Source organism: Pezoporus wallicus, unplaced genomic scaffold (genome assembly GCF_028554395.1).
Source record: "Pezoporus wallicus isolate ANWC-B61680 ecotype Strahan unplaced genomic scaffold, APGP_CSIRO_Pwel_v1 scaffold_13239, whole genome shotgun sequence".
NCBI classification, from domain to species: domain Eukaryota; kingdom Metazoa; phylum Chordata; class Aves; order Psittaciformes; family Psittacidae; genus Pezoporus; species Pezoporus wallicus.
The window spans coordinates 1,379,870-1,399,761 of record NW_026642052.1 but is presented as its reverse complement, the minus strand read 5'-3'; the positions used below and the strand labels follow the sequence as shown (position 1 = coordinate 1,399,761).

Genomic DNA, 19,892 nt, shown 5'->3' with positions numbered 1-19,892 from the left:
GGGGATATCTAAAGATTCTCAGGTGTAGATTCAATTCAGCTGTTTCAAGAAGCCTGCCATATGAGATTAGAATTTGCTCTATCTTTCAAAGAGCTGTTTACTACGGAAAGGTTCATTTCAGGCAGATGCCAAATCCTGCTGCCTATGGAAGGAGAGATACACCTAAAATGGAGCAGTATTTACCCACAAACAGAATACACACCTTGCAGCAGCACAGCTGGAAAGGGATGTAAATGCTCAGCTGAGTCTTACACTTGGTATGCATTCCATGGTGAATGTACAGTCACCAGACCTTGTCTCTCCTCCTCTTCTTTACAGTTCATGACATTTTACAAACTCATGGGAAATACAGTTTGCTTTAATAACTATTCAATAACTCTATCTTCTCCCCTCTTCCCTCCCTTCCTCCCAACAAAATCCTCTGAAATCATAAACTAGAAATCCAAACAGCAAAAGGGAAAGAAAGCAACATTAATATTAAAGGTTTGGAACAGCTGCACCTTCTTTTGAAATCTCATACACCACTGACAATCTGCAATGTATGCTTCTCATTAAAAAAATAAATACAAAGGATTTAGTTGTTCTAGACTGTAAATAAGAAGGATTTAAAAACCTTAGTGGTGTGGTGATTGCTCCTCCTCTTCAAATCTACATAGCAGACTGCCTCCAACTGCCTGTCTGAGGATGAGAGCAGCACCCACCCAGCCCCTGAGATAAGCCTTTTGAGGGGAACCTAAAAAGAGAGGGCAGGGGGGGAAGTTCCCCAAGACACATGCAAGTTGAGCTGGTTGGAAATCTGAATTTTTTTATTTTAACTCAGAAAATACTAGGTGAGTTCACAACAATGATTTTTGTTTTCCCCCACTACCTGCTTCAGGACACCAAGGTGCTTAGGACACTGATTTGAGATGGATCTTACTGCCTGGCAATCCAAGCGGGAGAAGTAAGGTCATAGGGTGCATGTGCTCCTTTTCATATTTCATGAAGACATGCAAAACTCACAGGTTTGTCCCACTGACCAATCAAAAACTATGGGAAGATAGAAAGTTTCCCATCCAGCTCTACATGCAAAGACCCCTCCAAAGAAAAGAAACCCCCAAGCTTTCTGTTTGACTTAAGCCCTGTGTAAAATCATCATTCAGAAGGTTTTAACAGTACAAAGGTTTATTTAGAAAAGAGTTTGGATTGTTCTTTAGGACTTTTTTTTTTTTTTGGCAAACATTTAAATCCTTTTGTAACTCAAAAAACTGCCAGTGCCTGGTACTTTGCACTTTCTTTGCCCACATAAGCAGTAAAAGCTAATTTCTTACTGGGACGAGACAGGACCCAGCTGCTCTATTTATAAATACTCAAATCTTCATCACCACTGCCACTTAATCCTTTCCTCCTGATGTCTCTGCTTGTTTTCCCACAAAATCCAGATCCTGTAAAAGCTCACTGCCTCCCAAAATCAGTGTCAGCCTATTTTCCTCTGTGGACTCCCCATGACCTCCATCAAGGTTCAAAGACAACCACTCCCGTTCCCTTTTACCCATTCACACGCCAGCACCATTCTGTACCATTGTGAATGCCCTCAGCCTCCCTGGCTCTATCTCTATACCCCACAGCACCACTCTGCTCCACCAAGGGGGCGAGCCCAAATCCCATGTTCTCTTCCCTCCCTTCTTTGTCAGCACAGAGCCTTCTCCTCTTTTAACTATACTCCTGCTCAAGGCAAATCCATCCCTCCAGCTCAATGCCAGAAGTTCTTCTTCTTCTTCTTAAAAAGGATGTGTTTAAAGGATCTGCGAAAGTCCTGGTTGAAGATGGTGTAGATGACTGGGTTCAGGGAGCTATTGCAATACCCAATCCAGAAGAAGAACTTGAAGAGAGTCTCAGGGACCTCACACGCCTCCCGGCAAATACCATAGAGGCTGTAGCTGAAGAAAAAAGGGAACCAGCAAACTACAAAGACCCCCATGACCACGGCCAACACAAAAGTGAAGCGTTTCTCCCGGGCTTGGGTGACTTTCTTACGGCAGATGCTGCTACGCTTCCGGCGACGGCGATATGAGAATAACTGCATGGAGCGATTGCTAGCGCGGGACAGACGGCTACTAGAGTGCTTGGAGGAGTATGAGTAGGAGAAGGACTGGCTCTTGCTGCTTTTGCGGGGATGCTCCTCCCGGCTCCGCCTCCGTCTACTCTCTGAGGTGCTGCTCTCCTCCAGCTCAATGTCCTCCAGTTCAGAGGCTTTGCGCCAGTGGGGCACTGAATAATGTCCATTCTCTCCCAGCTTCATCCTCACGGATGTGCAACCACCAGCAACGCGGCTCAAGCCATTCTCAGTCTGGGAGGACCCCTCTGGCATTGTACGCTTCTCAGAGAGGGTCCTGGTCCGTAGCTTGGCCACGCGGTAGATGCGGATGTAGACCAACACCATGATGAGGCAGGGGGCAAAGAAAGAGCCAATGCAAGAAGAAAGGATGTACCATGTCTCATCGTTCAGCTTGCACTGGGGAAAACTGTCTCCCTCGGGGTCCCGGTACATGGAGATCAATGGAGGGAAGGAGATGACAGCCGAAATGAGCCAGACAGTGAGGATGATGGCCTTGATCCGCCGGGGGGTCCTTTTGAGGTTGTACTCCACCGCCTGTGTGACCGACCAATACCTGTCGAGGCTGATGGCACACAGGTGGACGATGGAGGAGGTGCAGAAGAGCACATCCAGCGCCAGGTAAATGTTACACCAAGTCTTGCCGAAGTACCAATAATTCATAAGCTCGTTGGCTAAGGAGAAAGGCATGACCAGGGTAGCCACCAGGATGTCCGCGCTGGCCAGGGACACCAAGAAGAGGTTCTGGGGTGCTCTCAGTGCCCGGCTGGTGAGCACAGCTATCACCACCAGCACGTTGCCCACGATGGTGAAGACAATGAGGAAGCCCACCACCGCCGCCAGGCTGGCCACGGCCGCCGGGGAGTACGGGGAAGGCGGCTGCAGGAGATCGGAAGAGGACGGCGAGGAAGGCGGCAGCGCCAGGGACTCGTTGGGGGAGCCCAGGCTCGTGTTCACCACCAGCAGCAGATCCATGGTGGGTGTGCGGGGCGCCGGAGTCCTAGAGAGCCCGGCGGAGCCCCCGCCCCGCCCCGCCGCCCCGCCGCCGCCGCCCCGCTGCCCTCATCGTCCCCCGCCAACGGTCCAACAGCCGCCTCGCAGAGCGGCTCCAGCGGCAGAGCCGCCCGCTTCTGCCCCGCCGGACGCTCAGGGCAGGGCCGGGCAGCGCCGCCCCGGCGCGGCAGGGAGCCCGGCAGCGCTACCTCCGCCCGGTCCCCGACGAGGGGGCAGCGAGGTACGGCTTGCCCCCGTCACCCGCCCGGTCATGCCCGGCTCAAGGCAGCCTGCAGCTCCGGGAAAGAATCCCCCAGCCAACGGGAGTCGGGGGCGGGAGCTGGATCCTCGCAGGGAGCAGGGTCCGAGGCGGCGGCGGCAGCAGCAGCAGCAGCGGCATCTAATCCCATGGAGAGCGGCCCCCGGCGGCCCCTCTCCGGCGGCGCGACGGCGCCAAGTCGCTGCTGCCCAGCGGCTCCGTCCTAGACTCGCATCGCGCTCCCAATCGGCGGTGTGCCCCACCGCCGCGCGCATGCTCAGTGCCGACAGGTGAAGCCGCCGCACCCGCCCGCCTCCGTGGAGCACCCCGGCGGGCGGAAAAACGCCCCGGCTGCTGCCGCCGCCCCACCGCTACCGCCGCCCCTTCTGCCGCCCCGGCACCCAGCCCGGACGCCTTCTCCTCCCCGCTGCGGCGCTGTCCCACGGCGGTCTCAGGGAGGAGCGGCGGCGCGGTGCTCCCCGCCACTCAGCGCAGCTCCTTACCCCTCTTGGTGGCCGGGCAGGTGCTTGTTCTCTCCGCTGCGCCAGCTGTGAGGGGAAGCGGCCCTGGCGGAGCCCGCCCCGGCGGGTGGAAGCTGCCGGTGCTGTGGGAAGCGGCGGCGGGCTCACCTCCCGGGCGTGCGGCGAGGGTGCTCGCTGTGCGGTGCCGGCCTGGCGCGCTAGGGGGCGGCCTTGTCCACCCGCGTGAGGTGCAGCCGTTACCTGAGGGGCCGCGCCGCCCTGAGGGGACCGCGGGCAGCAGGGACCCGGCTGCTCCTGGCGGGGCTGTAGAGCCGTGTTTAAGCACAGATGTAGGGTAGCTGCTGGCCAGGGTAAAGCCCGCTCCCCCCCCCCCCCCCCCCCCCCCCCCCGGTTCTCCCGTGCAAGCCCGCACCGGCAGGGTGCTGGCCTGGGTGGGAAGCAGCGGGGAAAATCTTTGGGGCGTTTGGCTGTAGTCATGAGAGCAGAGAAACCTCGATAATATGGGAAGCACTGAGCGAACTTAGAGTAGTATTTCCACTGTTTGGGTTTCCGGACTTTCTCTGGAGGTACAGGAGAGCTTGATCTATCAGTAGCCAGAGATAATCAGAGCAGGATATGGCTAGCTCACTGCCCCTTTCCACAGAGGAAAGCAGAAGGGGAGTGGGGCATGCGCTTGCTGCATCCCCATCCATCTTACGTGCCTGCTGTGAGGAGCACATCTTCAGATCTCCTTCACTGATGGCCCTGTGACTTATGTTACCTTCCTTTGGATGCAAAATTTGAGAAGTGACAATAAAAATAAAGCCACGGCCACTTTCATGCCTCTTTCTTCAGCTGAACCTGCCTACTGGAGGGTAGAAGGCATTTCAGTGTAGTCCTGGTCTGTGGTGGTATGTGATCCTGAGAAAAGCCACTGCCCTGCGCTGGAGAATATGTTGTCTCTTGTTAAGCCCCTTCTTCCACCTGCTCTCTCTACTGCTGCCAGTCCCCGGGTCTTCCTCTGGATATTGCCTGTGGTACACTTAGGTGAGGGTTACAGGAATGTAAAGAGAACAGCCATATACACAGCGTGCCTCTTCTGGGAGCACATCTTACTGCCTGGATCACAAGGTCTTCAAAGCAAGGACTGTCCCACTGGTCTCTTTGCTGCTGCGCTTGCTTTTCTTGTGCCACACTGCAAAAAGCCTGTGCTTATATAATCCTAACAACAGTAGCATAACCCTAACCACTGGATTAGCTGTGTTCATTTCAGGTGAGCCAGAATATGAATTCATCCACAGCCAATTAATTCACTTTTCATCCAGAATAATGAATTCCTTTTATGCTGTGTGGCAGTGTTACTGGCTTTCAGGGGATGAGTGTTTTTCCCCATTGTGACAGTGTAAAAGATACGGTAAAGTGGTAGATATCTACAGCAGAACTTGCAGCACGCAGCGGCACTGAAAACCACAGGCTGACTGGATTCCATGGCTAGTACTTAGTTTTGGAGATGCCTAAACTCCTTGATCCTCACCCTGCTGACTTCTAGAGGAACCTGATGTTTTGCCTGTGGGCATTCACAGTCTGAGCATTTGGTTTATGCCTCCCTCCTGCGCCCCATCTGGACCCAGAAATGCAGTATCCCTAGGTCTTGGGAGAGTCACAGTCTGGTACATGTTCTGCTTCTTACTGCCAGGTTTATATTTATAACACAAAATTTGGAGTAGTGAAGGCAAATGCACTCCAGAGCACTTCTCTTTCTCTGTGTAACATTTAAAATAATAAAATACTTGATATTTTAATGGTGCACAAGTTGAAATACAACAGCCTGAGGCTTTGGGGGATGATAAGGGATACTCTGATTCCAGATATCTTTTTAGTGCAACCAGCACTGGCTCCTCTGTTCTCTGTGTAGGTACATGGACTGGAGTATGAAGGGTGAATATGCTTAGCTGTGATAGGCATGAAAATTCCTCCAGAGATTATGATCTAATTAATGTGTTTTGTAAGCAATTTAGTCTGAAGGTTGGTTTTTTTTTTTTTTGTTTGTTTGTTTTTACATTTGAAGACTAATTAACCAGATGATCAGAGAACTGGAGCCCCTCTCCTATGAAGACAGGCTGGGAGAGTTGGAGTTCTTCAGACGGGAGAAGGCTCTGGGGAGACCTTATAGGAGCCTTCCATTACCTAAAGGGGCCTACAGGAAAGGTGGGGAGGAACTTTTTACATGGGCATGTAGTTATAGGACAAGGAGTGATGGCTTTAAACTGAAAGATGGGAGATTTAGATTAAATATTAGGAAAAAAATTCTTCCCTGTGAGGGTGTTGGGGCACTGACACAGGGTGCCCAGAGAAGCTGTGGCTGCTCCATGCCTGGCAGTGTTCAAGGCCAGGTTGGAGGAAGCTTGGAGCAACGTGGTCTAGTGGAAGGTGCCTATGGCACATGAGGTTGGATCTAGACAATTTTTAAGGTCTCTTCCAACTCAAACCATTCTATGATTCTGTGAATAAACACATTGTACCTGCACCTGGAAGACAAAGGCGATAATGTTGGAACTAAACTGTGTCAGCTCTGATAAGAGTGAAATGCAGAGGCAGTAATCACCTGAACAACCAAAGTGTAACATATATAACAAAAGGAAATAGAAATCTGATGCCCCCTCAAGTCCTCCTAAATATACAATTAATCTGATAAAGAGGCCTCTTCAAAAAAGCTTAGAAAACCACAAGATGACTAAATGAATAGATGTTGAGGTTAGTAAAGTTCAAACAGGAAGTAAATGGCACATTTCTAGTATGAAACCTGAATAGCCACTGAAGCAGCTTCTTAAATATTTGTGGTCAATTCTTCACATTTGAAAATTTCATAATGGTATCTATAAAATGAGTAGACAAGTGTAACCTTTTGTATGACTGGCATTAAGGAGAAAGCAGGAATGTATGATCTAACTGGTTTCATCTGGGATTAAAATACAATACAAACTCAAAAATCACATGAACATTTGGGATTCAGGAACTAACAGTCAAAAAGGGGTATATAAGACCCACAATATTTAATTCCCTTACGAGGGTAATTATGAGGTCAGACTGACCAAGTATGTCTTAAAGTTGTGTGAACTTGAAGTTGAAATAAACTTTCAGCTAATGATTTCGGGCTTCAGGTTAAAAGAGCTGAAGCTTTTGAAGACTTATCTTTGCTCAAAGTAAGTCAATGCAAAAGTTTCATAACAAAAAGAATGAGACAAGCAAAATGTCTGAGCTATTACTTGGCATTTCTAATAAGGAAATGCCAATTGGGATTTAAAAAAGAATTAAAAAAGAAATTTGGAGCAAAATATCCATATTTTTTGTTGTTTTTTTTAGCACTGAAGTTGTACTCTGAAGCTGAAACAATTTGGTATTCAACTCCACTGAAGCCAGGGAAGTAACTTTTAAGTTTTTATGTATGTAACTGAGATTCAGTTTGCTTAAATAGCCATATGTCACCCCAGATCATGTATATGGAGCATGGGCACAGATACAAAAAATCTACCCTCATAAAAATCTGCTTAGTCTACTGACAAAGGTAGGAGCAGGGTAAATGACAGCAGATAAATTAAATGTGCTCATTTGAGCTCATGCTTGGTAGGTGCTAACAGGATCTCATTAAAAAAAAATAAAGCAGTTTAGAGGCTGTATGAGGCTCTTCTAGGCAGTAAGATGGTCCTGGCTTAAAATGACCCAAGACCACACTTCCTGAAGTAATCCAGTAGATACGGTGTTATACCAATCTACCTGTATGCTGTCACTGCTGCTTCGGTTCCCTCTTCCAGCATCCCAATACAAACCTGCCATCGCAGCAGGCTGAGAAGATCCTGAAGGAGCACAACTGTTTCTGACTGATTGTTGTCTCTAATTCCTGTTGGTTTTTACTTGGATTCTCAAACTGGACTGACCTTTAGTTCAGTTTGGGCTACCAGAAGACACTATTGGGCAGAGACCCATGACCTTCACCTGGTTTTATATCTTGGGAAATCCAAAAGCTGTCACTGGGAGACTGGCCAGTTGTGGCTTCAAGAAGTCACGTCCAAACTCAGGGACAATTACCAAAGGTGATCTCAACCCAACCACTGAAGTTGGTGGAAAGTTTCCTGCTGACATCCAGATCTTTAGGCTTCTGCTAGGTTGTATAAGAACATCTGAACATCTGCTTTGAATAGTGTTGTCATGCCATGCTTGCACAAACACAGATTTAGCAGTAAAAAGTGTTCTAGGTGCTTTGCACTTCCATGTTTTGTCTCTTCTGTTCAAGATCTGAAGAACTTGTGTGCTTGAAAGCTTGTCTATTTTTAACTCCTAAACATATCAGATGAGTTAGTGGAAAATACTATGTCCCCATACAAACCTGTCATCTTATACTTTATATCTTTAAGTCATCACAATTGTAACTATGCTATTAAATGCTCTTCACTGCATTTTATTTTTAATAATCCCTCCCTCCACAGAAGAGCAACATTATGATTTATGGAGGGAATATGTCAGCTTTCTTAATAAAGGGAATGGTATTCGATTTTCAGTGGGACCTGGGGTCCTTACTTCCCCTATTGTGACTTTGAAAATATGTCTTGGATAAACAAAAAGATTTATAGGCCAGCTGGATTTATTAAACATTTGGAAGTTCTTTTTAATCTCTCAAACTAAGCTTTACGTCAATAGGCAAAATTATGCAGTCTTATCAAATGTACTAGAAACTGTCTGCTGACGAAACATTTTGTACATCTATATACTTTCTGAGACACAATTTGCATTATAAATCTGCTCAGAATGCCATGATCAAATAGAACAGGTCAGCTGAAATCTCTGTAAGTAGTTAAATAGATAAGCTGCAGTACAAACCCTGTGATAGCAAAATAGGATAGTGAAGTGGCCTGTTCCGGATCTTGAAAGAAAGAGACTAAATATAAGGAAACAGTTACTTTGGAGGAGAGTTCAGGTCTTTAAAGAAGTAAATACTGTTATCAAGGGAACTATTGTGAAATTCTATAGCACTAAACGGACATTAACCTGTAAAGAAATACTGAAAGAAATGAGGGTAAACTTTTAGTTTGCAGAAAAGGAACCAAATTCTCAAAAAACGTAAGTGTCAACCTGCTTCCATTGTAGTTTTCATGACAGCACCTGATCATTTTTCCTTTGACACAGGATAATTGGACTCTTTTGTACATCTAGGCATCAGCTGACCTTTTCTTTGAAAATGTGATTTGGACCAGTTGAGTTCTTGCTTTGTTGACTAACCACCAAAAAATTAATCACAGCGTCATTTTAAATCCTAAAAAAATTATTTAAAGCTTTCCACAAAATGGGAAAGAATGTTTGGGGAAATAATACCACAAGAATTTATATTTATTTGTGAATATTTGAAATATTTCATCAGAAATATGGAAATTAAATGGCTTTCAAAACCACTTTTTCAAAGCAACTTTTGGACTTTGACATCTTTTTTAGCTATTATTTTTTTATTACACTATCCAGTGAAGGAGAAAATTTTGATTGAAATGAGACTGTTTCAAACTCATTCTTCTGTGTGAAAGAATATTTCATTGACAATTAAGATATCAAGACCAAACCAAAGCCAGTTTATTCATTATTTTTTCCTCGATGCAGAACCAAAACTTAATCATGGAGTTGAAGTTAGCATTATGCTTGAGCTAAAATTGAATGAAGAAAGTTATTGGTTCAGCTCCCTAATGCAATTTTCTTCTCTGATATATTTGTAACCCTTTTTCAAGCTTTTACTAAACGGTGTCATTGTTGTTGGTAAGACCATGAAACAGAAGTCAAATAATCTTAGTCAGCCATATCCTGTCTGGCTCATTTCTGGAAGTCTTTTTTGCTTTTGTAATAGAATCACATCAACCATAACTGTGTTGCAGAGCACCATTAATTCAGCCCTTTTGAACCAAACCTACCACAGAAGTATTTGTTTGATTCTCCCTGTTACTGGAGAGTCATGAAAAATAGATCTGTCCCCTCTCTTCTTTTTCCCTATTTGTACTGTTTCCATTATCTGTATTCATTTTAAGGCTTCTTCATTTCTTATTTATTAAGTTGGTACTTTAAATAGCCTTTACAGACACCTGTACTGATAGCTATGCCATTTGCACAGGATGAGTGCATTATTTTTCTAGGACTCTGCACTGCATTTGAGGACTCTTCCCCTTGATTTCAGTGTGTTTTTTAATCATGCAAGACTTCTGCACAGTAATGTGTATGGGAAGTAGTTTATTGTTCTGAACTTATGTTAAGCATGCATTTATTTGCATTCTGATTTAGGTTTTGCAAGTTTGTATGAGCTTCAGCTTCTAAATAGAGAAAATTCTGTGTAGATAATTTATCATCTGTGACATTGCCTACCTCTAATTTATTAGCTGTGGGGCCTGCTTGGCATAAGTGTAAGAAGCTTTCTTATGACAGATTTTCAACTGATTTAGTTAGGACAGATTTTGGCTGGAAATCCTTACATCTCTGCCCTCTTCATTTATATTGAAATACCCATTTCCACAGTAATAATCAAGTAACAGAAGCCATTGCAATGAAGGGTGGGGGAGTAGATGATGCAGTCTTTGGTACCATGGTTCATCACCTCCCAGCTGTATCTACTTCATGGCATACATCTTAATTTTTTGAATCACTATCCAAGGAATTTCAAAGGCTGGTATTAACTGCCATGATAATCAATCATCAAACCTCATGCAGTCTGGGAGAAGAGGCATCTACCATCTTGTACACTGTTCTGTGGTGCTTTGTAAGAGGAAGACTGTGTCTGCACAAGATGAATGAGAGCAAATGTTGTCATGTTTCCCAAGTCTGCTATGAGTGACAACTTCAAAGCAGTATAGTTGACTGCACCAAAGACTTTCTATGGGAACAAGAACAGATTCATAGAATCATAGAATCGTTAGGGTTGGAAAGGACCTTAAGATCATCTAGTTCCAACCCCCCTGTCATGGGCAGGGACACCTCACACTAAACCATATCACCCAAGGCCTCATCCAACCTGGTCTTGAACACTGCCAGGGATGGAGCATTCACAACATTCCTGAACAACCCATTCCAGTGCCTCACCACCCTAACAGGAAAGAATTTCCTCCTTACATCCAATCTAAACTTCCCCTGTTTAAGTTTTAACCCATTACCCCTTGTCCTATCACTACAGTCCCTAATCAAGAGTCCCTCCCCAGCATCCCTATAGGCCTCCTTCAGACACTGGAAGGCTGCTATGAGGTCTCCACGCAGCCTTCTCTTCTCCAGGCTGAACAGCCCCAACTTCCTCAGCCTGTCTTCATATGGGAGGTGCTCCAATTTCTGCTTCACATGAAACCTTAGGGACATGTCCAAACATCATGTTGTCCTTTTTATTTCCTCGTATGTATACTATAGTGATTTGAATTGTATTTGTTAATTTAGCATTCTTCTGTCTTTCAGAGGGTGCTTCAAGCTCATGAAGATTTGATTCTTTCAAGACAGGCATCGAGTTCTGCCATATTTCACTAGGAAAATAAGGTGTTTTTTCTTGCAATTTTGCCTGGGAGGTGTTGCCTTTCTGTTCTTTTGTACCCCTAGAATAAGTTGACATTCATGATTTCCAGTCACTACTCCTTACTGCACTTTCCTTGCTGTGGCTTAAAATCTCCAGTAAGACTTCAAACAGTTTGATAAAATTTTTTCATGTGTCGCTTCAGTGCTGCCGTTCTGCTTTCAGTTCCTGTCTATCAAGAGAGCCTCTTTAATTTTTTTTTTTTTGGCTAATCTTTTTACTGTTTTATCTTTATTCCTATATTCCGTTTTTCTTTGTTTGTTTTTCTGGCCTTAATGTATTGAGTAGATTTAACTTATCCTGCCTTTTTTCTGTAATAGCATCCCATGTGGCATTGCTAATCCACTCTTTCCTAGTTTTAATAAAGAACAATCTCTGCTATATTAATATAAAATTTACAAATGGCTTTCCATTCTTTTTGTATAATGTCAAATACAGCTTTTGCTACAGCTGAAAGCCTATTTGAATGTTACAATTGAAAATCATCCCTTTTATATTCATCCTTCTTTTATATATATTAATCTCTCTTGTAATATTTTCCTGATATATTTTTAATTTTCGTGGTGGTTATGTATCATTGATGTTTATATGTCCCCAGTGTCTATGAATTTCATCATATACTGAAAAGAGCTACCTGACTTAGAATCATAGAATCATAGAATAGTTAGGGTTGGAGACTAGACTTCTAGTAATGGTGTCAGAGAAGATCCAGAATTTCTTCATGTATTTAATTTGAAGGAATAGTGTCCCTCCACCAAAAAGGGCAATACAACCAAGAAGCCTTTTCACTACTATCAAGTGAGCCTTGACTGTACATACACTATTTGTATCTGTCAAGTCAACACATTGTTGATGTCATGTTGGACCTTGCTAGTAAGGACCAGTAAAAGCCCTGTAAAGAACATTATTGTTTTTCTTATCATATTCATTTGTCCCAGCTTGATATTAGATATTAGTAATTTTCACACATGCACTTAGATTATTGCCAAGAATTCTGATACTCTGTATGCATTGTAATATTTCACTTCTTTGATGACTTGAGACTATTTACATCCTGTATTATATTCCAGAAAGGAGCCCACCATTGAGAATGAGTTGGGAGCAGTGACTTCTAGCAGGCATTACTTCCCTGCTATAGCAGTATCTCTCAGTACACTTTATGCAGTCCACTGGAGAATCACCTGCAGGTCAAAGAGATGCATTTGACATTTTACTGTCTGGTTTGGTTTTCAACTCAAACATGTAATTAAACTTATGCATGTCCTTCTGTGTTTTGATGAATGGAGCCTTATATTTAGAAATGGTAAATCAGTAAATATCAATAAATCACTAAGTGTCAGCAAAGTTTTGAAGTGAAAATGGCTCATTAGAAGCATCTTTCAAAGCAGAAAAAATGTGTCATAAAATTAATTCTTAATTCATTTTACTCATTCTTACTCATGTTTGCCAGTAAGAAAGATGAAGCAAGGAAGAGGTGGAGAGAGGAAACAAGGGAGGAAGAGAGGAAGCAAGGGAGGAAGGGATGAAGATGCTACTTCCATCTGCTCTTCACAAAACATCTGAGGAATATGGACTCATATGCTGTGTTTTTTTTTCTGATCGTATCCATTTTTTCAACACCTGCAGTGTCCGGTAGGTTATACTCCACATTTGTATTGAGGCTAATGTTGATTTCCAAGAATATTAGGTAAAACATGTCAAAATTGCAGTGTTCCTTTAGTAACAACTTATCTACTGAATGTGGTGAACGTAGGCTTTTCCAAATAAGAAGCGTTTAACTCAAAAAAGATGCATAGCAGGAGTAAGAGCACGTACTGTAGCCCGCTATATATCTGTCATGCAAAGGCAATGCTGATTTTAAGTTTACAGAACATTCAGGAGATCAGAAAGCGGTAACCCACTGAAATAATCAATTAGCAATAGGAAGACCATAATCAATCAGAAACCTATAGTATCTGTTACCAGTCTTTGATCATTTAAGTTACAGCAAGTATTGGAAATGGAAGCTGGTTTAGCACAATATTTAACATTCCCTTATTTGTATTCTACTTGCTTGTCATAGCTGTAGATTCAGCTAACTTTAACAATCTTTCAGTCTTGAAAATAAAAACACAGAAGCCATACAAATTAACTATAAGCTGTATAAAGAAAACATTCATACTGAAGAAATTTTATTTATACTATGCAGAAATGAAATTTAACTCAAACTCTTGAATTGACATCAGTACTTATGGATCACAAATGCTTTGTTCAGAGCTCAGTGCTGTAAAGACCTCTAGGTAGGTGTGGATGTTTACTGGAAGTGTACCAGCATAAACATTAAATACCAACACAAGAAACAGACTAAATACCTGTGGCATTTGTCAACTGCACCTCCTCTGAAACAGATTCACATTCCTGTTCAACCACAGTTTGGTGTCCACTGCAGAGGGACATCTGAGACATATATTTCTCTTAACATTGCCCTCCTAGAGCTAGCATCCCCATCGAAGCACGCCTGAGCTCTCTGGGGAGTACTGTTGTTTAATGATGTTGCCGTGAACCAGAGTCAAGTGTAAGGTCTGGGAGTGTCAGCACGGATCAGATAGATACACATGCTTATTGCTGCTATTCAAGATCAATTCTTCTTCTAATGGTTAAATTATGTGCATAGCTAATATTTTGGATACCAAAGTAGGGAAACATGCTGAGACAGTGCAGAGAATATCCTGTGAGGAAATACCAGTGCAGCATAGATTTTTTCTTTCTTTTTATTCTCTCTCTTGATCTTTAAACATGATCACCCCAGTCAGATGTTCTGGTTCATGCTGTTTATATTAAGCAATTCCAGCAGGTGCAAATCTTGGCTTTTATCCACCACAATTAAGGTTAGGTTATAAGTAAAGAGTTTACAAGTAAGGGTTTCCTGAAACACCTGTGAAAACACATTTAATCATTTATATAGCATTTGTTACTTACCATTTCACACTTAACTATTTAACTGTATTATCATTCTCTATCAGTTAAGTCATAGAATCATAGAATAGTTAGGGTTGGAAAGGACCTTAAGATCATCTAGTTCCAACCCCCCTGCCATGGGCAGGGACTGACAAGTTAGAAGTCTTGTTCCTTCTGGTACTTTGATCAGTTTGTTTTGACACCTTTGACTGGGCAGGAGCAATTGGGTGAGATATATAACAGCCATTTTACTAATATTAACTTTCTTTGAAACATGTATTAAGAGAGTGACTAAAGGGTTCAGAGCTCCCCTATCAGTGAAGGTCCCATTACCTGGCATCAAAGGAACATCTAGTGAATGACAGGCTGGGACAGGAGATGTTTCCTCCTTTCTAGAACAGTAACTTGTTTTTGAAGGTGGCCTTAACGTTAGCCACTCTAACTTAATGAGTAAAATAAATAAATTCAAACATATCTAACAAAGGGCTGAATTTCTAAAAGACTAAAAAGGGCAATTTCTCTTGTGCATAGTCATGCAAAATTACTCTGTAAATCTGTGATAAAGGAAGTTTCTTTATTGATGGACTCATTTAAAATTTAAAGTATTCCTGCTTTTGAGTGTCTACTTTCTGCTTTCAGTTGTTAGCCAGCTTCTCATAGGAAGGTATTTACAGCAAACTCAGCAGTCTGACAGAGCAGCCTCTAAGTAAACAATCACTCACATAATCTGACAGTTTGGATTTCATTTAAATCAAAATTTAAATCAAATGGTTTTAGGCAGAAGGCCTGGGCTGCCTGCTCTCCAGCCTGCTGAGGACTCTGCTGTTTGCTCAAGAGATAGCGTCTGTAACAGGACCACACCAATACTCTCTACTAAACTCATAGCTTATGCAGCTCCACACAGAAAGCAAGCCTGTAATTAAATTGTTCAAAATTTGAAGATCAGTGTGTTTGGCCATCCCTTCAGACTTAATTATTTGCCAAAACACTGTTCACAGGCTGGGAATTAATATTAATTAGGAATCTTCTTGAACTGCAGATTGCAGCCATTATAGACAGAGGAAATGATTATGAAATTTATGCAACTTACATCTTTAAAAAAAACCCAACAAAACAATTACAACAACAAAGCCCTGTCTCTCCGTATACATAAAGAGGCTAGATATAGATGTTTGTTCCAGGTTAATACCAGCCTAAATTGACTATGCTCCACAGGATTCATCCTGGTTTATACTACAGCAAGTGACAGGAGAGAAAAGCCCTTTGTATGCTTCCATGGGGTAATGTTGCCTGTGGTGATTTTCTGCTGAAAACATCCTGGGCCTTTCTGGTGTGCTGTCTGATGTGCCTCTGCTGTCACCCAGTTCCTGCTCCTCAAGGCATGTATACACATGTTCCTTCTGAGGCAGGAGGCATAGCAGGGCCATGGCACCCTGCTTTGTGCCAGATGAGCTGGAGAATATGTTTAGGGCAGTTTCCTGGTCCCTAAGCTGCAGCAAAGCTGTCGGTATACTGCTGCATGGTCAGGAGCTCAGCCTGGGACCTGAGGTCCAGAGAAGGAAATGCCTCTTTTTCTTGTTTGGATGGTGAAGGTCCAAGCTTTTGTTTCATAGCAGAAAGCATTACTGAGCAACAAAGCAGCAAACATTTCTCCTTAGTGTAGTGCTAAAGGTTAGTAAACTGGAAAGTATTTGTAAGCCCTAAATACCACCCAATTTACTATTGACTAAATGAGAAGAAAACTTCCAGAGACACTTGACCAGTGGAAACACGAGGATCAGGAAATATATCTTAATTTTGGTAGAATGTGAGACAGATTTATTTTAAGGACAAAAGGAGAGAACTGAAGAGACGTAACAGTGGATAGGTCAGCCAGCTGTACTCGTATAATTCCCAGAAAAGAACAGTACAATCAGGTTTGCACTGATTTGTCCACTGTTGGAAACTGTCCCTTAATGATCCAGGTTGCAACAGAGGACATTTTTAATTCAGGCTTTCCAATCAGCATCAGTGACTGCCATACGTATTTGATCAGCCATATGTATATGAAGAAGAAGTAGCCTCTGCTGTGACTGTATGATTAAAAAAGTCTTGTGAATAATCAGGTACTGATAAAATATATACTGGATTGTTACCTTCTTTTATAGCTTTGAGACTTATGGAGCCATTTTGAGAGCAGACCAAAATATCAGCTTGTGTGACTCGGCATGCACTTATATGAAAAATATTTTGGAGACCTATATAAATAGTATTGCAGTCCTAATTTACTTTGAAAGCAAGTACAAAATAAATATAAGATATATTGAACTGGAATATGAAAAGCATCATTCACTGCACTTGAGGTTCTCAGCTCTTGGAAAAGAGGCTATGTTTGTTTGCAAATGCTAGTGATGCATGTCTCTATATTTATGAATTGATTGCTACTGAAATGAAAAATGCTTACCCATGTTTTACATTCACTGATAAAAGCAGAAATCACATTGCCCTTTTTGATGCCATGTCTCTTTTTATTTCTAATATATATGTTTTACTGTAGGTAGTGCTGCTTTATTCCTGGCATACTATATTACTGTATTTCAAATGCTTCTCACTGTTGACGCATATATAAAGATCTATATGCTCCATTTAAAGGAATAGGAAGAAATATTTTAGAATAGCCATGATAAGCCAGTTAAGTGTATTAGTAGGCATGGTTCAAGAATCTGGCAGTGAATTTCAGTTGAATATGTCCCACTCTGTCTTTTGAAAGTCACAAGGAGGGTATTGAATGAACAAAACGCTAAAAATGCCAGTGGGCTGCACTTCACTATTTCAATACCTTGAAGAAAATGGAATGATAATCTAATAACTTCAGTATTTGATCCTGATAACAAAAGGTGAAGAAAACATTTGTTTTAGGAGTTTGCAGTACTGCTGGATTTCAAAACTCTATGATTGTGGAATTCATCAAGTAATAAAATCTGAAGTTTCAGGAGAATGGATATTGACTAACAAACAAAGCAATGCATTTCTAATGTGAATAAATCTAATCAATGTGGTAGAGGAATCCTATATTCATCAATTTCTTTTACACCAAGCTTTGTTTTCACAATATAAAGCATCTCAAAATTGGCAATCAGAATAAATAAGCACAAATAAGCTGTTCCTGGAACTCCAGTATTTCTTGGGGTAAAAGAAAATAATCCTTTTTATGCATCTCCTGCATTCATTTTAAAAATGGATGATCAAAAGAACTCCCCTGAAGTTATTGGAAGTTCATTTCAAAATACTTTGAAGATAAAAAGCAGGTATAAGCCATTTTAATTCAAAATTCTTATTCCTGCAGTGTTTAATTATTGACATTTTAATGTCCCCTGCAATCTGCAGAAAATCCCTTGATGGTTGCATTTACTGGAAAAGATGTTTTAAATGTGGAGTCATTAAGAGGAAAGATTTCTTTAAAAGTAATCAGGGCAGTTTACTTCTTCAAGAGAAAGAAAAAACATCACAGCCAAGACAAATAAATCTAGATGTAACCATGTAATGTCTTTATAGTATTTTTGATAGTAAGAGAGATTTTCCTTCTATAAGCGTATGTATTTAGTCTGGTCCTGACTGTCCAAGTGTCTTATTCAAAGAGTATGATTATGGTTAATCTCTAATCTTGTAATGGACTGGGTCTCAGCTGACTGTATTAAAAAAGTCACCTCACTAATGGAAAGCACTTATTTTCCACAGATGAGTTAATATTTTGAATGTTGATCCTAAAGGGTATTTTGAGATTTTTCAATTGTTTGTTTCATCTTTGTTCTGGGTTCAGCAGTAGCAGTCATTTTTCTCCTTAGTAGCTAGTGCAGTGCTGCGTTTTTGACTTTCAGCCTGGGAACAAAGCTGATAACACCGATGTTTTTAAGTGTTGCTTAGTAATGTTTAGTCTGACCAAGGACTTTCTGAGTCTCATGCTCTGCCAGGGAGGAGGGGAAGCCGGCAGGAAGCAGAGACAGGACACCTGACCCAAACTAACCAAAGAGGTATTCCAGTCCACAGCACATCATGCCCACTGTATAAACTGGGGGCAGCTACCCGGAAGGGCTAGATCACTGCTGGGGTCAGGCTGAGTATCGGTCGGAAGGGTGGTGAGCGGTTGTATTCTCTTCCCTTGTTATTTCCGTTATCATTATTATTATTGGTGGTAGCAGTAGTGGTTTTGTGTTATACCTTGGTTACTGGACTGTTCTTATCTCAGCCGATGGGTGTTACATTCTTTCGATTCGCCTCCCCATCCCTCCAGGAGCAGGGGGAGGAAGAAAGCTGGGGGAGTGATTGAGCGGCTGCATGGTTTTGGGTTGCCAGCTGGGCTTAAACCACGACAATCTTAAAGTATGATAAGACAAAAAGGCTTGGTTCAGTTGCCTAAATCTAGATATCTAGTACCAATGGAGATGCATGGCAAACCCTACTTAACCTTCAAGTGCATCAGTATTGTTTAGGCCTATGTTATTAAAATTTAGGCAAATGAATCAGGCCTCAAGCCCACAATTTGCGTATCTTCTTTGACATATTCAAATGTATTTGGTTTAGTATTATAAAGATGTTTTATTTTCATGATTTCCTTCAGGAAAAACAGTATGGAAATCAATATTTTCCTGAAAAAAACAATAGCATTGTTTAATTTCTATGAGAACATTTGTCTAACTCTGCTTGCCTATAAATGATGGTGGGCTATAGCCCCTTGTTAGAATCAAAGACTGGTCTGTCAATTTATTTCTAGCTGTGCTTTGAAGTTTTAAGATATATGGTCGATTCTCTGGTGGAGGCTTTTTTTTTGTCTTATGTAAATTCTTTTATGTCAGACTAATAATAATTTTGTTTCATGCATCATAAGGTACTATTTTGAGTTCTGTTGTTTGCCTCAGTCTTTTTTATGTTTTGTTTTTTTTTTTTAATGCAGTGATCATTAATGTAAGATGTGGTATCAGGACTTCTTCTACCTTGGCTTTCCCAGATGTTACTTAGAAAGATTTGCTTACTTGCCTTTAGTCGTCTGGCTGAGCTACTTTTTGACAGAAGACTGTCAGCAAGGGAACTGAAAATTCCCTTCCTTCCACTTGCTCACAGGTTTTGGCAGGTAGCAGTCTGGAGGGAGGAAAGGTGGTCTGGAATACCCCACAGGCATAGGAGGAAATGGGTTTTACTGGCACTGAATTCCCAGCCTCCTTTCCTTTCCGCATTGAGGAAAAAAGCCACACTGAAACCCCAAAATTTAGACTGTGTGCAATTTGATGTGAATATGTGAATTCACATGCGATCACAGGAAGAAGGTGGAATGATATTATTAGAGAGGGAATATGTAGAAATAAAATGCAACAGTTTTCTGATTCTGATTCAATTTGAAAGTGTCTGCAAGACTGAAGTGTGTTTTCCTTCATGTTGTTCACCAAAATCTATCAAAAAGGCTTTTCAAAAACATTTTAGTAGTTAAAATGAGTTAAAACTTTAAAATGAGATCACACATATTAATAATCTCTGAAATCATGGCTATTTTAGTAGGTATTACACTGGAAAATATGATTATTTTTGTCTTGGCATCTA

General features: G+C 42.1%; 1 protein-coding gene and 1 long non-coding RNA gene across 2 annotated transcripts; one reads left to right on the top strand and one right to left on the bottom strand.

Moving 5' to 3' along the window:
- Positions 1-1,146: 1,146 nt before the first annotated feature.
- ADRA2C (adrenoceptor alpha 2C) lies at positions 1,147-3,442 on the bottom strand. The gene has a single exon (XM_057426694.1). The coding sequence runs from the start codon at positions 3,068-3,070 to the stop codon at positions 1,733-1,735; it is 1,338 nt and encodes a 445-aa protein (XP_057282677.1). The 5' UTR covers positions 3,071-3,442; the 3' UTR covers positions 1,147-1,732.
- A 1,451-nt stretch (positions 3,443-4,893) lies between these two features.
- LOC130608634 (uncharacterized) lies at positions 4,894-19,501 on the top strand. Its single transcript, XR_008974589.1, has 3 exons — positions 4,894-5,081; positions 11,273-11,350; positions 19,419-19,501. It is a non-coding gene; the product is annotated as an uncharacterized LOC130608634 (long non-coding RNA).
- Positions 19,502-19,892: the final 391 nt, after the last annotated feature.

What these genes read in the sequence shown, in the direction of transcription:
- ADRA2C (XM_057426694.1), bottom strand. Translation starts at nt 3,070, where the DNA reads ATGGATCTGCTGCTGGTGGTGAACACGAGCCTGGGCTCCCCCAACGAG.